Source organism: Mauremys mutica, chromosome 1, assembly GCF_020497125.1.
Source record: "Mauremys mutica isolate MM-2020 ecotype Southern chromosome 1, ASM2049712v1, whole genome shotgun sequence".
NCBI classification, from domain to species: Eukaryota; Metazoa; Chordata; order Testudines; family Geoemydidae; genus Mauremys; species Mauremys mutica.
In genome coordinates, this window is record NC_059072.1 from 348233796 (window position 1) to 348250157 (window position 16362).

The 16362-nt window shown below is 47.8% G+C and overlaps 1 protein-coding gene across 2 annotated transcripts in view; it reads left to right on the forward strand.

The window, feature by feature from the left end:
• The window catches only part of GAB2 (GRB2 associated binding protein 2), a 222015-nt gene that overhangs the window by 133691 nt on the left and 71962 nt on the right, over positions 1–16362 (forward strand). For both annotated transcript variants that reach the window (XM_045020929.1, XM_045020920.1), the window contains one exon: positions 11104–11404. In XM_045020929.1, coding sequence (XP_044876864.1) covers positions 11143–11404 — 262 coding nt within the window. In that variant the 5' untranslated portion in view covers positions 11104–11142. The remainder of the gene's footprint in view (positions 1–11103; positions 11405–16362) is intronic.

The following is a 16362-nucleotide window of genomic DNA, read 5'->3' on the forward strand; positions in this document are numbered from 1 at the left end:
TCCCTGTGAGACACGAACTTCAAGAGGGTCCTCAGACACATACACACAAGGTATGCTGCATTATGAAATCCATTGCCCGACAAAAGGGTGCAGGGGCCAAGGCGCCAGATACTGATTTAAAAGGTGCTGACATCCGATTCCCAAGACGTACATGGGCAGTGGTTCCGTTATGCAGCTGCTAATCAAGTCCAGCAGAGTGGTTGGGACACCAACACCCTTTAAGGCCTTTCATAGCACGACTCGGTCAACCGAATCAAACCCAGCCTTAAGCATGACATACGCCCCAGGCAGGGGCTTCCTGAACTCATGCTGTATCTCCGACAACAAGCAGAGGGCCAAAATGGCGTCTAATGTGGACTTGTTCCTCATAAAGCCTGACTATTGGGGGCCATGCTTCCAGTGTAGCAGGGGCTCCAAACACATCAGCAGAACATGCGCAAACCCCTTCCCTGGCATGGACAACAAGGAGATCGGCCTGTAGCTCTTACGTTCACCACACCACCTCTTCCCCTTCTAAATGACATCACAATACCATCCTTCTAGGTGGTTGGCAAGGTTCCAGTTCTTCACACCAGCCGAAAGATGGCCAGAAGTGATTCTGCTGCTGCTCGCGCTAAAAAAAAAAGGGGTGGGTGGGAACCAACTACAAAACTCCCACTGATTTTGATAGGGCCAGGATTATCCTTAAATCCCTTAGTTGCCTGCTGCAGCAGAATCATACACCTCTTACGTGCACCAACCACCAGGGGGACAAAGGCCCATGCCCAAACACAGGCGTGGCCAACCTGAGCCTGAGAAAGAGCCAGAATTTACCAATGTACCTTGCCAAAGAGCCACAGTAATACATCAGCAGCCCCCCATCTGCTCCCTCGTCCCCGTTCTCAGCGCCTCCCGCCCACCGGCAGCCCCACCGATTAGCGCCTCCCCCTTTCTCCCCGCACCTCCTGATCAGCTGTTTTGTGGCGTGCAGGAGGCTCTGGGGAGGAGGGAGAGGAGCGAAGGCACGGCAGGCTCAGGGGAGGGGGCGGGAAGGGGTGGAGTGGGGGCAGGGCCTGTGGCAGAGCCAGGGACTGAGCAGTGAGCAGCCCCCGGCACATTGGAAATTTGGCGCCTGTAGCTCCAGCCCCGGAGTCGGTGCCTGTACAAGGAGCCACATATTAACTTCTGAAGAGCCGCATGTGGCTCCGGAGCCACAGATTAGCCCCGCCCTGCTCTAGTCCTGAAGTGGGTTACACTCCCAGTGGTATGGGCAGGCAGGACACTCAAGCCCTGAATGCAGTGAAGGTCATGCTGGCAATTCTGGTGACCACGTGTATGGGTGGAAACAGTGCCCGGATCAGGCGGACCCGTTCATCTAACCTTATTCTGCCCCACAAGCAGAGCACATGCTCTTCTCTCTGCTCAAATGTATTTCCCTGTAATGGCCATAGCCATGGCCTTCTTATCAGCCATTGCTGTGACTGAATGATTATCAGTGAATTCCTTGCCTCACCAGTGAAAGGCAGTTTGAATGCCCTGCTTAGATGCTATCAGCATCTTTTTGCTGCAGTTTCCCCCTTCATGTCAACTAGGATACGGGCAGGGAAGGCAAGTACTACACTGCATGTGCCAGGGCAAGCTATTACCTGCCTCCTGTTCCGAATGGGAAGTGTACACGTGCATTAACCCCTCCATCACTAAGGATAAGTGTGCTTCAGCTGGCTCCTCCTGCCTCCCTTGCCCATACCCTCACCACAAACACCCTGATTCTCTCCTAAACTGCCTGTCCAAGAGACGCATCCTCTCCTGCAAACATTCTTTCCTGGGCCACTGTCTCCTTCCTCTTAACCTCCAGGTATCTGCTTCTTGCACCCACTCTTCACGGACATCTTCCTCCAGAATCAAGCTCCACCTCCCTGTTGCACAGTTCACAATCTGATTATCTGGTTGGTAACAGGTCACATGGGGAGCACACCAAGGAGGTCCCTGGCAGAGAGGAGGCCAGATTCTTGACCCAGTCTACTTACTCCCTACCAGGAATCTTCCTCGTTCACTCAGTCAAGCATGCCTCATAAAAATCTTTTCCTGTCTGTGGATAAAGCACCCCCCAGCCTTGTGCACGCAGCCCATAAAACCAACGGAGCTTCTACTTGCTGAGGATCTGGCCTCAAACCCATAAAACAGCCAGTTTCCAAGTATCATCCATCTGGAAACTGGACAGTTCTCTGAGGGATAACATGTCCTTGCTCTATTAAGAGGTTCAGTAGAATCCTCTTATAATAGGCACAGATGGGTCTTCATGTAACAATTAAGTAATCGTCCTGATGATCAGAGGCTGAGAGGAATACATTGTGCTGGGAGGTCTTTGTTATTTTTTTCTTTTTTCATGAATTGCCTTAAAAAGAAGTAAGGTATGAGGAATCAAAATATTTTAAAGTGATCTAAAGGCCATTAAACAGCCATAATTTAGTGGAGAAGATGCCTGATATGAACAAAGGACCACACAGTGGAAGTTTATACCACACAAACATCATTTTATAGCTGTTAAGCTACTGGCCCTACTCCACCATTAAAAAAAAAAAACCCAGCTATTGAACAAATTTAACCCTTGGATCAAGCTACATGGGAGTGAAATGAGTGGCTCTTGTATAGCTAGGGAAATAGAAGTATGCAAAGGTTTCACACACACTGGAAATAGAGGGAACCAGAAATAAGCAAAAACTGGAAATTGAAAACCAAACTGGGAACAGGGAATGTTTTTTGTGAGAGACAGTGTGGGCCCATGACTAGAGCAGAAAACTGGGATTTCAAAGGGCTGCATTCTTTTCCTGGCTCTTCCATTGACCTGCTGTGTGCCCATCTTCTATGCTCGATAGGTGTTTATACTGCACTCATTGCTGTAGTATCTGAGCTCCTTCCAGTCGTGCGTTGAGCAACGTGACAATGCCTCTGTCACCTGTCGTTTGTTCTCTCATCCTCTCTCCTGGATGTTGTTTTGGTAGGGACTTGTGTTTAAATGTACATGTTGCTATGTATCCATATGAGAGAAGGCAAGGTCAAAGAGGCGCACCTTGGACTTGGAGCAGAAAGTAGCGCAGGTGGGGAAGATCCTTAGCTTGTGGGGGAATTTGGTCCACAGTTACAGACGGTCCCCTGAAGAAGCTCTAGCTCCTGCATAGATGAGCTTTATTCTTATCGTAGAGTGTCACAACCCAGGGGTCTAGAACACAGCCATGGGCACAGCCCCACTCCAATCCTCCGCCCTCCTAGCAATAGCTTAGCTGAGACCCATGAAGCCCAGCCCCAGTGTGAGGCTCCGCTCCTGAGGTCAGATTGGCAGAGGCCCAGAGTGGCTGATTGGCCCGTTGGCCCTACTGAAGCCAGCAGCAGGAAAAGGAAGCGGTGTGAACAACTGGGTTGTGGAGCGTTTGCATGCATCTTGTGCTTCCTGCTATCTGCTCCCTGCTCCCGCTTCCCTGGTTTGAATTCCTGGCATTTTGACCCAGATTGACTTCTGGTTCCCCAGTTTGTCTCCAGTCTCAGACCCCCAGGTATCCTGACCCATCCTCTCTCTAGTTCCTATCTCCAGTTTCTTTCCTGCTTCTGATCTCCTGCCAGGGGCGGCTCTAGGAATTCTGCCGCCCCAAGCACAGCAGGCAGGCTGCCTTCCGCGGCTTGCCTGCGGACGGTCCGCTGAAGCCGTGGGACCAGTGGACCCTCCACAGGCAAGCCGTCGAGGGAAGCCTACCTGCCGCCCTTGCGGCGCCGGCAGAGTGCCCCCCGCGGCTTGCCGCCCCAAGCATGCGCTTGGCGTGCTGTCACAGCCAGGTCTAGCCACCCATGACCTGGCTGTGACACAGTTCCATTGTACCAGAGAGGCCAAGCTGTCAACCTGGTCTTTATCCTAGAGCTTTGGGCAAGTCACTTCATCCCACTCTTTCCCTTCCCATCTCTCCCAGACACTACGAAGTTGGGGTGCTCTAAGAAAGCCTAAGGTAACTAAATCTGAATGGCAATAACCTCCAGCCCCATGAAACAATCAGATAAATTCACTGCTCAGCACACTAGGCCAAACCCATAAAGGCAGCATATGATACTGCTCTATATCACTTCAGAGAGGCTTCCTTCAAGCAGGCTACATTACAACAGTGAAATACTCAAAGCAAAGGCCCTCTCCTAGAAAACACAGTCTGAATGATCACATGGCAGAAATAGATACTGAAGCCACAAGGCACAATGGAAACTCAAGAGATAACTTTGTAAAGAATGTAATGGGAGAGAAATTGAAATAGACGTTCATTGACTTTTTGTTGTACAAAATTCAAAGAAGTAGGAGAAAGATCCCTCCTCAGCCTATCAGAAAGACAGGCAGGCAGGAAAACAGCATCACCTCTACCTGCTATGGACACTTCACTCACGATGGACGCAATGGGCAAAATTCAGAGTCTAAGGGCTTGATCCAGCTCCATTGAAGTTAATGGAAAAACTCACCCCCAAGTTCAAAGGGAATTAAATCAGGCCTGAAATAAACATAAAGGAACCTCACTTGCATCCCCTCTGCATTTGGCCCATTATCCATCTAGCCTGATCCCATTAAGCCAATGGAAGGGCTCCCATTGACATTCAGTGGGGTTTAGATCAGACTCTAAAGTATCAAAGCCTTTGCTTTTATGATACTTCAGTGCAGGCATCGTTTCCCCTTCCAAGGACAATTGACACAAGGCATTAGTTCCCGCTAGACCTGTAAAATCTGATAAATTGCTCTTTAGCTGGTGGGGACACAATGTAACTTAAAGGAATTTGACTAGGAGTGTAGTACTAGGAGTGTAGTAGCCATGGTGATGAGCATTATGAATGCCGAGCTAGATTAGGTTACACAGAAACTGCAAACTGCTCCTTCTGTAAAAATATCAACAGACATGAAGAGGAGCTCTATGTAAGCACAAAAGCTTGTCTCTTTCACCAACAGTGGTTGGTCTGATAAAAGATAGTACCTCACCCACCTGGTCTCTCTAATATCCTGGGACTGATGCGGCTACAACAACACTACAGTAAACTGATTTGTAAGAAAATAAATGAGATTCACATGCAGGGGCATGTTCTCTTTGTATGAGTAGATACCAGGTTTTATCGACAATCTGAGGTTGTGTTCAAATTGACTACAGGGGGCTTTGGATGGGTTTGTCCATTGATAAGATACAGAACAAAGTAGTGCAGAAGTTGTAATGGGTTTGATGTCAGTGATGATGAGAAATTCTCTTTCTAGTGCTGCCGTATCTCATGCTAGTTGGTGTTTTTAATTAAAGACTCAGCTCCTGGAGTCAGATGATTATGTGAGAACCTCACCTTTCTTCTTCTTCTTCTTCAAGAACCCCAAATGTATTGGGTGTTTTTTAAATCTTTTAAAAAAGAATGTCATGGTTTGGGAGGGCTGACTCATGATTTTGTAATGCTTAGGGTACACCTGGATTCTAGACTTAGCTCTGCTGCAGGCACCTTGTCTCTCTCTTCTTCTGTTTCTTCATGTACTACATGGGGATAATAATCCTCCAGTATAGTGGTGTGAGACCTATAGCTCTTCAGTGCTAAGTATTATTACCCGGAAGCTAATGGTGGTTCTCTTCATGGAGCTAGGCTAAAGGGGTAAATGTTTGCAAGTATAGAAAGCTGTTGTGAGGGACAGTGGCGTGCGGACTTGTTATTGTAGAACCACAGAAATAGGAGATAAAAAAGAGCTATTAGTTTTTTTCTGTAATGGTTGCAGATGGGGTGTGCACACACACCTCTATATATTTAGTTCCTCTAATAGCAGTCATGGCAAAGCGAAGGTTGTGGTTGTTTCCCAAGCTGAATTGAAATCTGAAAGCCAGCCTGGTGAGTTGTATCGCTGAACAATTCGTTGCTCCACTGCATTTGTAAGATTGTACTGTGCCTGGTTTCCTGGCATCGACAGCCAGTTTGAGAATTAGCGCAAAACTAATTAGATTACACATCTTGGAGAAGCAAACAAAGGCTATTTATAAGGCTTTATAAGAAGAGAAGTGAAAATCTGATTGTTCAGAGAAATGACTGCAGAGGTTTTTCTTTCTTAATTGGGTCACTGAATTCTCACAGAGCTAGTCTAAATACCAGAACAGGCCTTCCAGAATGCACTACAACAGTGACCAGAATGAAGTGGACACAATAAGTACTATTCTGAGATGTACAGTGTGTACGTGCACCACTGTCCTCTACTGGATCAAATCAGCACTGCTGAGTCCTGTACTGCTATAATAGCTAAGGAAGATCCTCCTTGCTTCTCATAGACAAGGTCAGAAGGAATCATTATGATCATCTAGTCTGACCTCCTGCCCACAGAATCTCACCCACCCACTCCTGTATCAAACCTGTGTCTGAGCCACTGAAGTCCTCAAATCATGGTTTAAAGACTTCAAGGGTGCAGAGAATCCTCCAGCAAGTGACCCGTGCCCCACGCTGCAGAGGAAGGCTGGAGAAGAAAATCTGAATTCTATACCAGCTTATGCCATCAGTTCCTAAGTCATTGCATGATAAGGGCTGGCTCACGGCACATCTTCTGTAACTGACATCATCTCCAGTATACTGAGTGATGTTTTTGCCTTTATTATTAATTATGATTATTATTTATTTATAGCTACAGTACAATCATTATTCATGATTCATTACCAACAAAGACAAGACTAGGTCCCTGGCCTGAATTGCTTCCAATATAAGTGACATGGACACAACTTTCTTGTCAGTGGGGTGTTGATAAATGAAAGCTGATGTAATTCAAGTGTGAAGTATTATTATTTATTATGAATACACAGCCATGTAGGGTTGTGGCCATAGTTTCCTTTTTCTGGGATAACATGACAGCTGCCAAAGCAAATACCATTCCAGACTGATTTTCAATGTACCTCTCCTGTTTTCTCATGATGCTGTACCAGTTCTGCCCTGGCGGTATTTAGAGACCAGCATGATTAGGTTCCTCTGCCGTTCTAAGACAGACAGAATGTATACAACCTAGTGCCTGCCCTCCAGTTAAAACTTCTGCTTCCTTTCTCCTACTCTTGTTTTTGCTGGCTGCATGTAATTGGGTCAGATCAGTAGCAGCCAAGGTGCAGAGAATTCTATCATGCACACTATAGTCACCCTCATCATTAATATGGCTACGTAGCCTACTACAGGTCCCAGCAAGTGATGTTCCATCTCAATAGGTCACTCAGATCAGAAGCATTGCATGATCAGAGCTGTAGTTTCCATCCCTGTATTAAAGATGACGGTGGCTGCAATCTTCTCCATCTTATGGAAATTAGGTTCAACCTTTGGGCTCCTGGCAAGCCACCAAAGTGTCCCTCGGTTGGACAAGTTTTGGGTACCGGGGGGGTCAAATTTATTTGAAACCTTTAGAGCCAGATTCTGCCACCCATTACGCATGGTAATTAATATCTTACCTCAGGCCCCGGGCTAGGCCCTTGGTGCTGGAGGACTTGAGTTCAGTCCGTGCAGATGATGCATTGCGTCTGCAGCATGGCCAATCCCAAGCATTCAAAAATCATGAGATTGTCTTAAAATTATGTAAAAGCAACAAAGAATCCTGTGGCACCTTATAGACTAACAGACGTTTTGCAGCATGAGCTTTCGTGGGTGAATACCCACTTCTTGCATCCGAAGAAGTGGGTATTCACCCACGAAAGCTCATGCTGCAAAACGTCTGTTAGTCTATAAGGTGCCACAGGATTCTTTGTTGCTTTTACATATCCAGACTAACACGGCTACCCCTCTGATTCTTAAAATTATGCGTTTTTTTAAAATAATAAATTTGGGATTCTTTTTATTTGCCTGTTGGTTTCTGAGCCACTAAGGCTCACATTTTCAAGCTTTTATCCATAACCATGAGGGCTAAAAATTAACTTTTTAAAAAAATGAGAGCTGAGATTACCATGACTCCAAGAGCTGGGGCTTTAAAAAAGCCACCAAATATCACAAAGCAGCACGGGGGCTGTCCAGAATGCATGTGGTCATGGGCTTTGTTATGTGTGTGCCTACATTTTTTTCTTTTAGCCTGTTAAACAAAATATTTTGGGTGAGTTTGTGTTCACTGCCTGTGGTTTTTATAGATAAAACTGACATTTATTCAACAAAAAAGCATGTGAACCTCAGGAACAAAATGAAAACAGTTCTACTTAGCTTGGCAAATGGTCAGCAAGCTATCTGCAATAAACCATTTATCAACAAATGCAGCTTTGTCAATGTAATGCAAGTTTGACACCGAGTTTATCTCTCATAAACACATTTGTTCTCCTTCATGCATGTACGATGTAAATGGTTTTAATGTAACTGATTGAAGAGGAAGGGATAGATCTTCAGGTGGTGTAAACTCACAGAGTTCCAATGAAGTCAAGGGAGCTGCATCAGTTTATACCAGTCAAGACTCTGGCCCTGCATTTTCCTACACGCGTGGATACTAACAGAGACAGGTGTACCTGCAAAGGAGGAACACACTCAGAAAGGTTTAATAAAGATTTGTTACAAAACAGAATTCACACCTGGTTAAATCTCTGAAGCTCCCAAGGAAGCATGGTCCCAAACTAGGACCATGGATCCAAACACCCCTGAACCTTGGGGAAGTTCAGACTTAGAGCCTGGATTTTCTCCTGCACCACAATCCACTCAGTGTAAGAGAGGGGGCAGGGGACCATCACTGAGCTGGTTATGGCTCCCTGATTTTCTGGGATAATCCCAGGCTAGGTTACTGCAGTCTATGACCTACTCTAACCTATGTCAGCTGGCAATGGTCTAGCTGGGGATGCTGAAGCATACCATGCGCTAATCAGATCCATGCCCCCCTCCTCAATATGCCCATGCACTGGAGCTGGCTGAGAGCTCCCCCCATGCAACAAAAGTTCTCAGCTGTCCAGATCCAGCCAGAGCAGCACAAAGGGATCAGAGCAGGGGAGAGAAGCCTGACCGAGATCTGAACTCCACAGCTGGATCGCATGTCTGTAATGAACCAAATCAAAACCCTCCATCTGCCCTGGATCTGGAGTCAAACATTGCAGCTTGGGCCCAACTCTACTTCCAAGCATAGTGATTACACACAAGGGCCAGATCCTGAAATGTGCTGAGCATCTACCGGTGCCAACTGACTCCTTGAAAGCTGAGTTCACCACATTGTAAGATCATAATATACAATCTTAAGGAAGAGCCAGAAATCAATTATTTCCTCTCCTGAAGTGCTTTCCATACTGTTGTGCCATTTTATAATAGCAACAGGATACAGACGTATGTGGGGATAGCGCTGGACAAACTTCGGAAGGTCTATCTCTGGATGAAATCTATGGTCTATGTTATGTAGATCAGACTAGAGGATCACAATCATCCCATCTGGGTTTAAATTCTGTTAATCATAATATTTAGCACTTATTTTGCGTGTTCAAAATGACATACAAACATGAGCAAATCCACCTTCCCAGAACTCTTGTGAGCTGGATAAAGCAGGATTATTATTCACCTCACACAGAATGGGGAAACTGAGGCACAGAGCGGGTAAGTGACCTGCCCAAGACCACAGAGGGAATCTGTCACAATCAGGATTTGGACTTAGGAGTCCTCAAACTGGGTTGCAGCCATGAGATCACTCTGCTTCTCGTGGATTTTATTTAGCTGGGATGAGCACTCGGTGCTTAAAGGACCTCTATACAAACCTACAGTGTCTGCAAAATTGGGCTGGAATCGGATGAGCTCTTGCTGGGCTGGGGGACTTCCGTACCACATCCCCATAAAGACTATTCTTTAGAGCCACAATTTAGCCCTACTAGAAAATGCTAAATATAAGTAATCCTGCTAGGCATCCCCCAAGCCCAGGCAGCAGGCTGAACACCGGTCTCTTCTGAGCATGTTTCACAAGATTGCTTCAGAGCTAACGTGACAGCCCAGTTTTGTTTTGGGTTTTTTACATTCCAGCTCAGGTCACAGATTAATTCCTGCTCTCTGCCTCCAGCAGCTGGGCCAATATGCATTCTGCGAACACATGTGCTTCTTGGCAAAAGGCATATGATCTGAAAACCAGCCCTTCAAGCATGTCTCACTCAGCCAGCACTTTCCTACGTACAAAACAGGTGTTTGCTTATGGGAGGAAAATATTGGGGACACCAAAACGTTCATTACATGAGCAATCGGGGAGTCATGAGTCACATTTATTTTCCAGTTTGCCTAGGGCACCATAAACCGCCAGAGGCTGTTCCCGGGGTTAGTCTTGACAGGAATGGTTCTTTGAGAACGAATAACATTTTCTTTGCTATGGAATTTGATACATTTCAGGAAACAGAAGATTTTGCAAACAAGTGAAGCTTGGATTCTCCACAGATCTTCCTGGCACGATTCCCGATATTAAAAAACAGCAGCTTCACGTTGGCTTTGTTTGCCTCTGAAATACTGGCATTTAAACATGCACGGGGTAGGCAGCTCTCTGACGCATACCCTGCTACTGTAAAGCCTCGATAGAACGCCTCTCGGGGATATCTAAGAAAGGCAGCCTCCCTGAGGCATTGTATCAAAGCGGATGCGGTGCTTTTGCATTACTGAAATGTATTTCATCGTGATTATTGCTGCTAACATCTTCCTGCAGATCACTTGGCATTGAGAGTGTGACTACGTTGCAATCACAGGGTGAGAGTGCAGCTTGTGTAGATGTACCCTAGCTAGCTTCAACCTTGCTAGTGTGGGCAGCAGAGCAGTGAAGCCGTGGTACCACGGACTTCAGCACAGGCTAGCTCCCAAGTAACTACTTAGGGTTCTGGGCAGGCTTGTCCATAAGTGGCAAACATCATCATTGCAGTGTAGACATACCCAGAGAGACACAAGACATTCATGGGACACTTAGCTGAATATAGCAGTGTGATCAAGGACTTCCTAAATTCTAGTCCTGACTTGGAAACTTTCCGTGGTCTTCGGCAAGTCACTCTGTCAGATAACTTATGTCTCCCAGTTCATTCGCACTGCCTGCCCAACGCTGCCGTATGTTCCCTGGTGCAGTTTTAAGTGACTTGCGTAATGGGGAATGCTGGCCAGTGGGATCTCTGTATTTTCGGAGGGGTAAGACTGTTTCTCTTTGGTCCTCAGGCATGGAAGAAACGTTGGTTCATCTTGCGCAGCGGTCGGATGAGCGGTGACCCGGACGTCCTGGAGTACTACAAGAATGACCACTCCAAGAAGCCTCTGCGTGTGATCAACCTCAACTTCTGTGAGCAGGTGGATGCAGGGCTGACCTTCAACAAGAAGGAGCTGCAGGACAGCTACGTCTTCGACATCAAGACCAGCGACAGGACTTTCTACCTGGTGGCCGAGACGGAGGAGGACATGAACAAGTGGGTTCGCAGTATCTGCCAGATCTGTGGCTTCAACCAGTCTGAGGAGAACGCAGGTACAGTGAGAGTTATGTCTGGAATATGAAACATGGCCTCACGTGTCAGACTGTGGTCTAGAATGGAGGCTAGAACCCAACTCTTCCCCTTGGGAATCCAGCTTCTCTGTTAGATTGGAGTGTGAGTTAGAGGGCTTGAGCCCTGTTTCTGTTCCCACTGATGTCAATGGAAGCAGGAATGGGCCTTTTAATTTCTAAATGGGAAGTTTTCTCCAGTGTTTCCCACCCAGGAGTTCCAGATTCCTCCCAGCCTTCCAGCACTTCTCTGACTTCCACAGCATGGCAGCAGGCTCTGATCCTGCCTGCTCCCTCATTAATTCTCACTGTAGCTTTCTGTTTTCCATCCTTTCCCCAACACTGAAGCTCGCTCAGCTTGCCATTTCCAGGAGCTGATGTTGATCATTTCTTCAGTGGCACAGTAATGGATGGTCTTGTAATTAAAGGCACTGACTTGGGATTCTTGAGATTGAAGTGCTCTGCTGCAGGCTTCCCGGGTGACCTTAGGCAAGTCACTGAATCACTCTCCATGCTTCAGTTCCCCATCAGAAAGGCACTTCCATACCAAGGTGATGAGTGACCTTATAAAACCATAGATAGCTAGGATGTAACGAAGAGCATGGTTTTGAGATGTCAGGGAGGTTTAATGGGCTAAGTCAGATGAGATGTAACGTACAGATAGTTCAGAATGGCATGCAGTAGAGCACACCATTCATAAGATTTTTCTTTCCCATCTTTTTACCTCTCTGTCCCAGGTTTGAGCCTTATAAGGTATATTTTCTACATTCTCAGTTGTTGTCAGCAGTCTCTTCAAGGGCTTTGGGCCTTGGCAGTGGGACATCCTCTCCTTCAAAGGTTTCGTTTAGCTGATTGACGTGGGTGGGATCAAATGGAGGAGACAGGCTAATGGGGGGAGATTCTAGAAGAAACATTGTATCCTGTCCACATCACAGAACCACCTCTGCAGTTGGCAGGCTTAGCCAAGGAGTGATTGGGTCAAGGGGAATCAGTTACCTATCCATCCCTAAACATGGTCCCTGTTGGACCCAGGTGAGACACTGGCAGCAGTTGACAGGTAAAAACAGGTGGAGTTCTGTGTAATAGGAGAGTCGCATTTGATTCACCAGCACTAAAGGCGTCCTCAGCTGCACACAATACCGTTGATTTCTGGTTTGTGCCGGTGTTGCCCGTTTTCTCTGTGTTGCCCAGAGAGGGTCTACGCAGACCTGCAGTGACAGCACAGCCCCTGTCAGTGTTCCCCACATGCACTGGCTGAGCAGGGATGTTTCTTTTCAATGTCACACCATGCAACATTTGTAGCGTGGTGAAAAGACGCCACAAAGCCCTTCAGGTTCCCATACGGCGCAGGCAGCTAAAAGGGCCATGGAAGAAAGGCCGTGCCGTCTGGAAAGGGGCACAGGCAGCAGGGGGATCCTGCGAGTGTCTCCCAATTCCATTATTCTTTCTAATATCTGCTGGTGTCCCCTGCGTTGCGAACGCCTTTTGGGTACGTATCTAACCTGACCTAAGGACATGTGGGGAGCCCTAATATAACAATCAACTTCTGGCCCATGTCTTGGGGTGCAGTGGCAACCGGGACTGTTGAACCAGCTAAACAAGGGAGCATCAGGCAAGGTCGAACTTTCAGAATCGATGCTGCCTTGAGCCCACTGCCAGTGAATATAGATTAAGGATGGCGTAATATGTCCATCAAAAACTCCCTATCACAGGTCTCCAAACCGTGAGGTGCGCCCCCTGGGGGGGCATGGAGGAAAATTCAGGGGGCGCAGCAGGGCCCGAGCCAGCCCCCACGGGGGGTAGGAAGGAAACGCCACTCAGCCCCCAGCCTCAGCCCTCAGCTGCAGCCCTGGCTTCCAGCCCTGGCCCCAGCCTTGGTCCCCAGCCAGGGCACCACTCCTGGCCCCAGCCGTGCCACCAGCCTCGGCCCCCAGCTGTGACTCTGCTCCCAGCCCCAGCCCTGCCCTCGGCTGCAGCTCCACTCCCAGCCCCAGACCTGCCCCCAGCTGTGGCCCCAGTTTCAGCTCCCGGGCGGGGCACAGGGATAAGGGGAGGGTGCAATAAGAAAAGTTGGGGGACCACTTCCCTATCACGACGTCACAGATCTGCAGGATTGGTGCTACGCCCCAGCTTCTAAACAGTGTCTTGGAGGTACCCCAAGTGCGGCAGACCCCCAAGGGATCCCACTCTTCCTTCAGGGTAGGTCCTGCAGCCCCACCACCTCCTCGCCTCAAGCCTCTGGGCCCCAGCATGCCTGCTTCACACCGTGAATTCTGCCCCACGAATTCTGAGCTAGACTGAGCTAGGCGCCTGGCAGAGATGTGTCCGCTCCTCAGGGACTAATGCACCCCAGCAAGCATTAGCACTGACACCTAAGCAGCATTTTCGAAACAAAGTAGGATTTATTAGTCAACTGGCCCACAGCACTGGAAGCCCTTAGGTTAGCACAGAGACATCGAGATTAAAGCATAGGCCATTCTGGTCAAGCCAAAGCAATTCACCAGCCAAACTGAGGTGAACTCCATGTCAGTCTCTCTCTCTCTCTGACCTCCTTAGTCAGTCCCAGGAGACAGCCACCAGCCTCATTCAGAAACCAACTCTTTATTCCTTGCCGGTCACCTCCTGGTGCTTTGTGTTCTCCAGGCAGGGCCATGCTGAGTTCACAACTCCAGCTGAGAGGTGAGGAAAAGCCCCTTCCTCTGGGTCATTGATTGCTAGGTGTGTCAATGTTCTGGCCATTGTGGTTTTCCATGGTCTTCTCGCATTTTCCATTGCTATGGGTTGGCCTCAGCCAGTCCTCTTACTGACCCATTCAGTTTGCTCAGACCGCTGGGTGACACACACGCACCTAAGGCCATGGCTATATCGATGCACTTGTGTCACTGTACGTTCTGTAGTGTAGCTGCTCTAAGCCGACAGGAGAGAGCTCTCCCGTCCATAGGCGCTGACTTCCCCTCTTTCACGTGGGTGCTCGACCCCCGCTTTCCCCCTGGCCCCGCCCCCTCCACCTCTTCCAGGAGGCCCTGCCCCGGCCCCACCTCCTCCCCTGAGCGCACCCTGTTCCCGCTCCTCCCCCTCCCTCCCGGAGTGTGCTAACGCTGCCAAACAGCTGTTTGGCGGTGGCCGGGCGGGAAACGCTGGGAGGTAGGCAGAGGAACAGGGATGCAGCGCTCCCAGCGGGAGAGGATGAGGTGGGGTGGGGGGAGGGAAGCTTGGCTGCCAGTGGGTGCAGAGCACCCACTAATTTTTCCCCATGGGTGCTGCAGCCCCAAAGCACCCATGGAGTTGACGCCTATGCTCCCGTCAACTTAATTAATCCACCCCCAATGAGCGGCGGTACCTAGGTCAATGAGAGAACCTCTCCCACCAATATAGTGCTATCCACACTGGCACTTAGGTCGGAGTGACTTATGTTGCTCAGGGGGGTGGCTTATTCGCACCCCTGAGCGACGTAAGTTATACCAACATATGTGGTAGAGTAGACATGCCCTGTGTCTCTTGGTCTGCCCTCAGAGCAGACTTAATCCTGTTTCCTCCCAGGTAGAAATACAAAGTATAGGGGGAAACTGAGGTACACATAGACCTCATAAAAATATTACCAAAAATTTCCATTTCGTCACACAGGAATCATGAAATCACCACCTTATCCTCTTTTAAATTCTCCTTAAAACCTACCTCTATTGTGATGCCTACATTATCACTCCCTTATGGCATTATGTACGCAAGTGGTGAGCTGAGACCACTGTTTTTCTATTAAACTCTGTTTGATTATTACCTCATCCTTTCAGCCCCCTCACCCCACCCCATTTGTCCTTTCTTTCCACCTGATGCATCCTATCTGATACACAGATTGTAAGCTCTCCAGGGCAAGGACTATCTTCTTTGCTACATGTCTAGCATGAGGAGGCCCTGATGGTTGCTTGGGCTTCACAGATGCTATCATAATAATGCAACCAATAATAGTAACCGACTTTAATTCATTTTGGTCAATAATGGAGCAGCTGCAATCTGCACAAACTAAACCCTGCCGAAAGGTTGTCAGGCAGGATAGCAAACAAAGCGTCACAAGAGCACAAACCCAACCTTCAGCGGCTGACGCGTGAAACAGGACGTCACCTTGGCAATGATTTTGTATGAGTGGTATAAAGAACCCTTGATAATCTTGCAAACATAAATTTACAAAGAAAGTTCAGGCTAAATACATTTCATTCCGATCTGATGATAATTTCATGGCCATCAGGATTCAGTTTAACAGCAGACACCTTTTTCAAGAGCTAGAGCAGACCCGATCACAGTAGTTGCTGTTTTGCTTGCATTAAACTGGAAGAAACTTTATTGCAGACAGTTTTTCTATTTAGCAAAACAAGCCAGAAATAGCAGAATCAATACTGGACTTAAGCATAATATAAGTCTGGATATCATCAACCTCATAGTCAAAAACAAGCCTGTGCTTACGAATAAACTCACCCCCAAGGGAGCAAAAGGATTGTTAAACTGCAGAGGTCCAGAAGTAGGTCATTGAAGGACCCTGGCATGACATCAGCAAAGAGGAACAAAAATCCCTTCTTGACACAAAATAGCTGTTGGTGAATCCTGTAGGAAAAGAAGCCATTCAATGCAGTGCCAGCCTGCCAAGCACAATTTCTGACTCAGTCTTAAAAAGGGCTCTGATGGTCTGCAATGTCAAACTCAGCAGACACATCCCAAGGCGTTAGAAGAGATGTTCAAATTCAGATCGCACCATGGAATTATTCAGAGCTTTCACTAAAGCTGCATTGGTGCTATTAAAAAAAACAAAACAAAAACCAGACTGCACCTGGTAATTGCCACACCTGCTAACTGAAAGCCAGTGCACAATGATCCCCTGGCTATTTGGAGCCAAGTTCTGGTTTTGAGCTCTCCCATTTCTGCCCATGGACCCGGGCCCTTCACTCCAGAAGAAC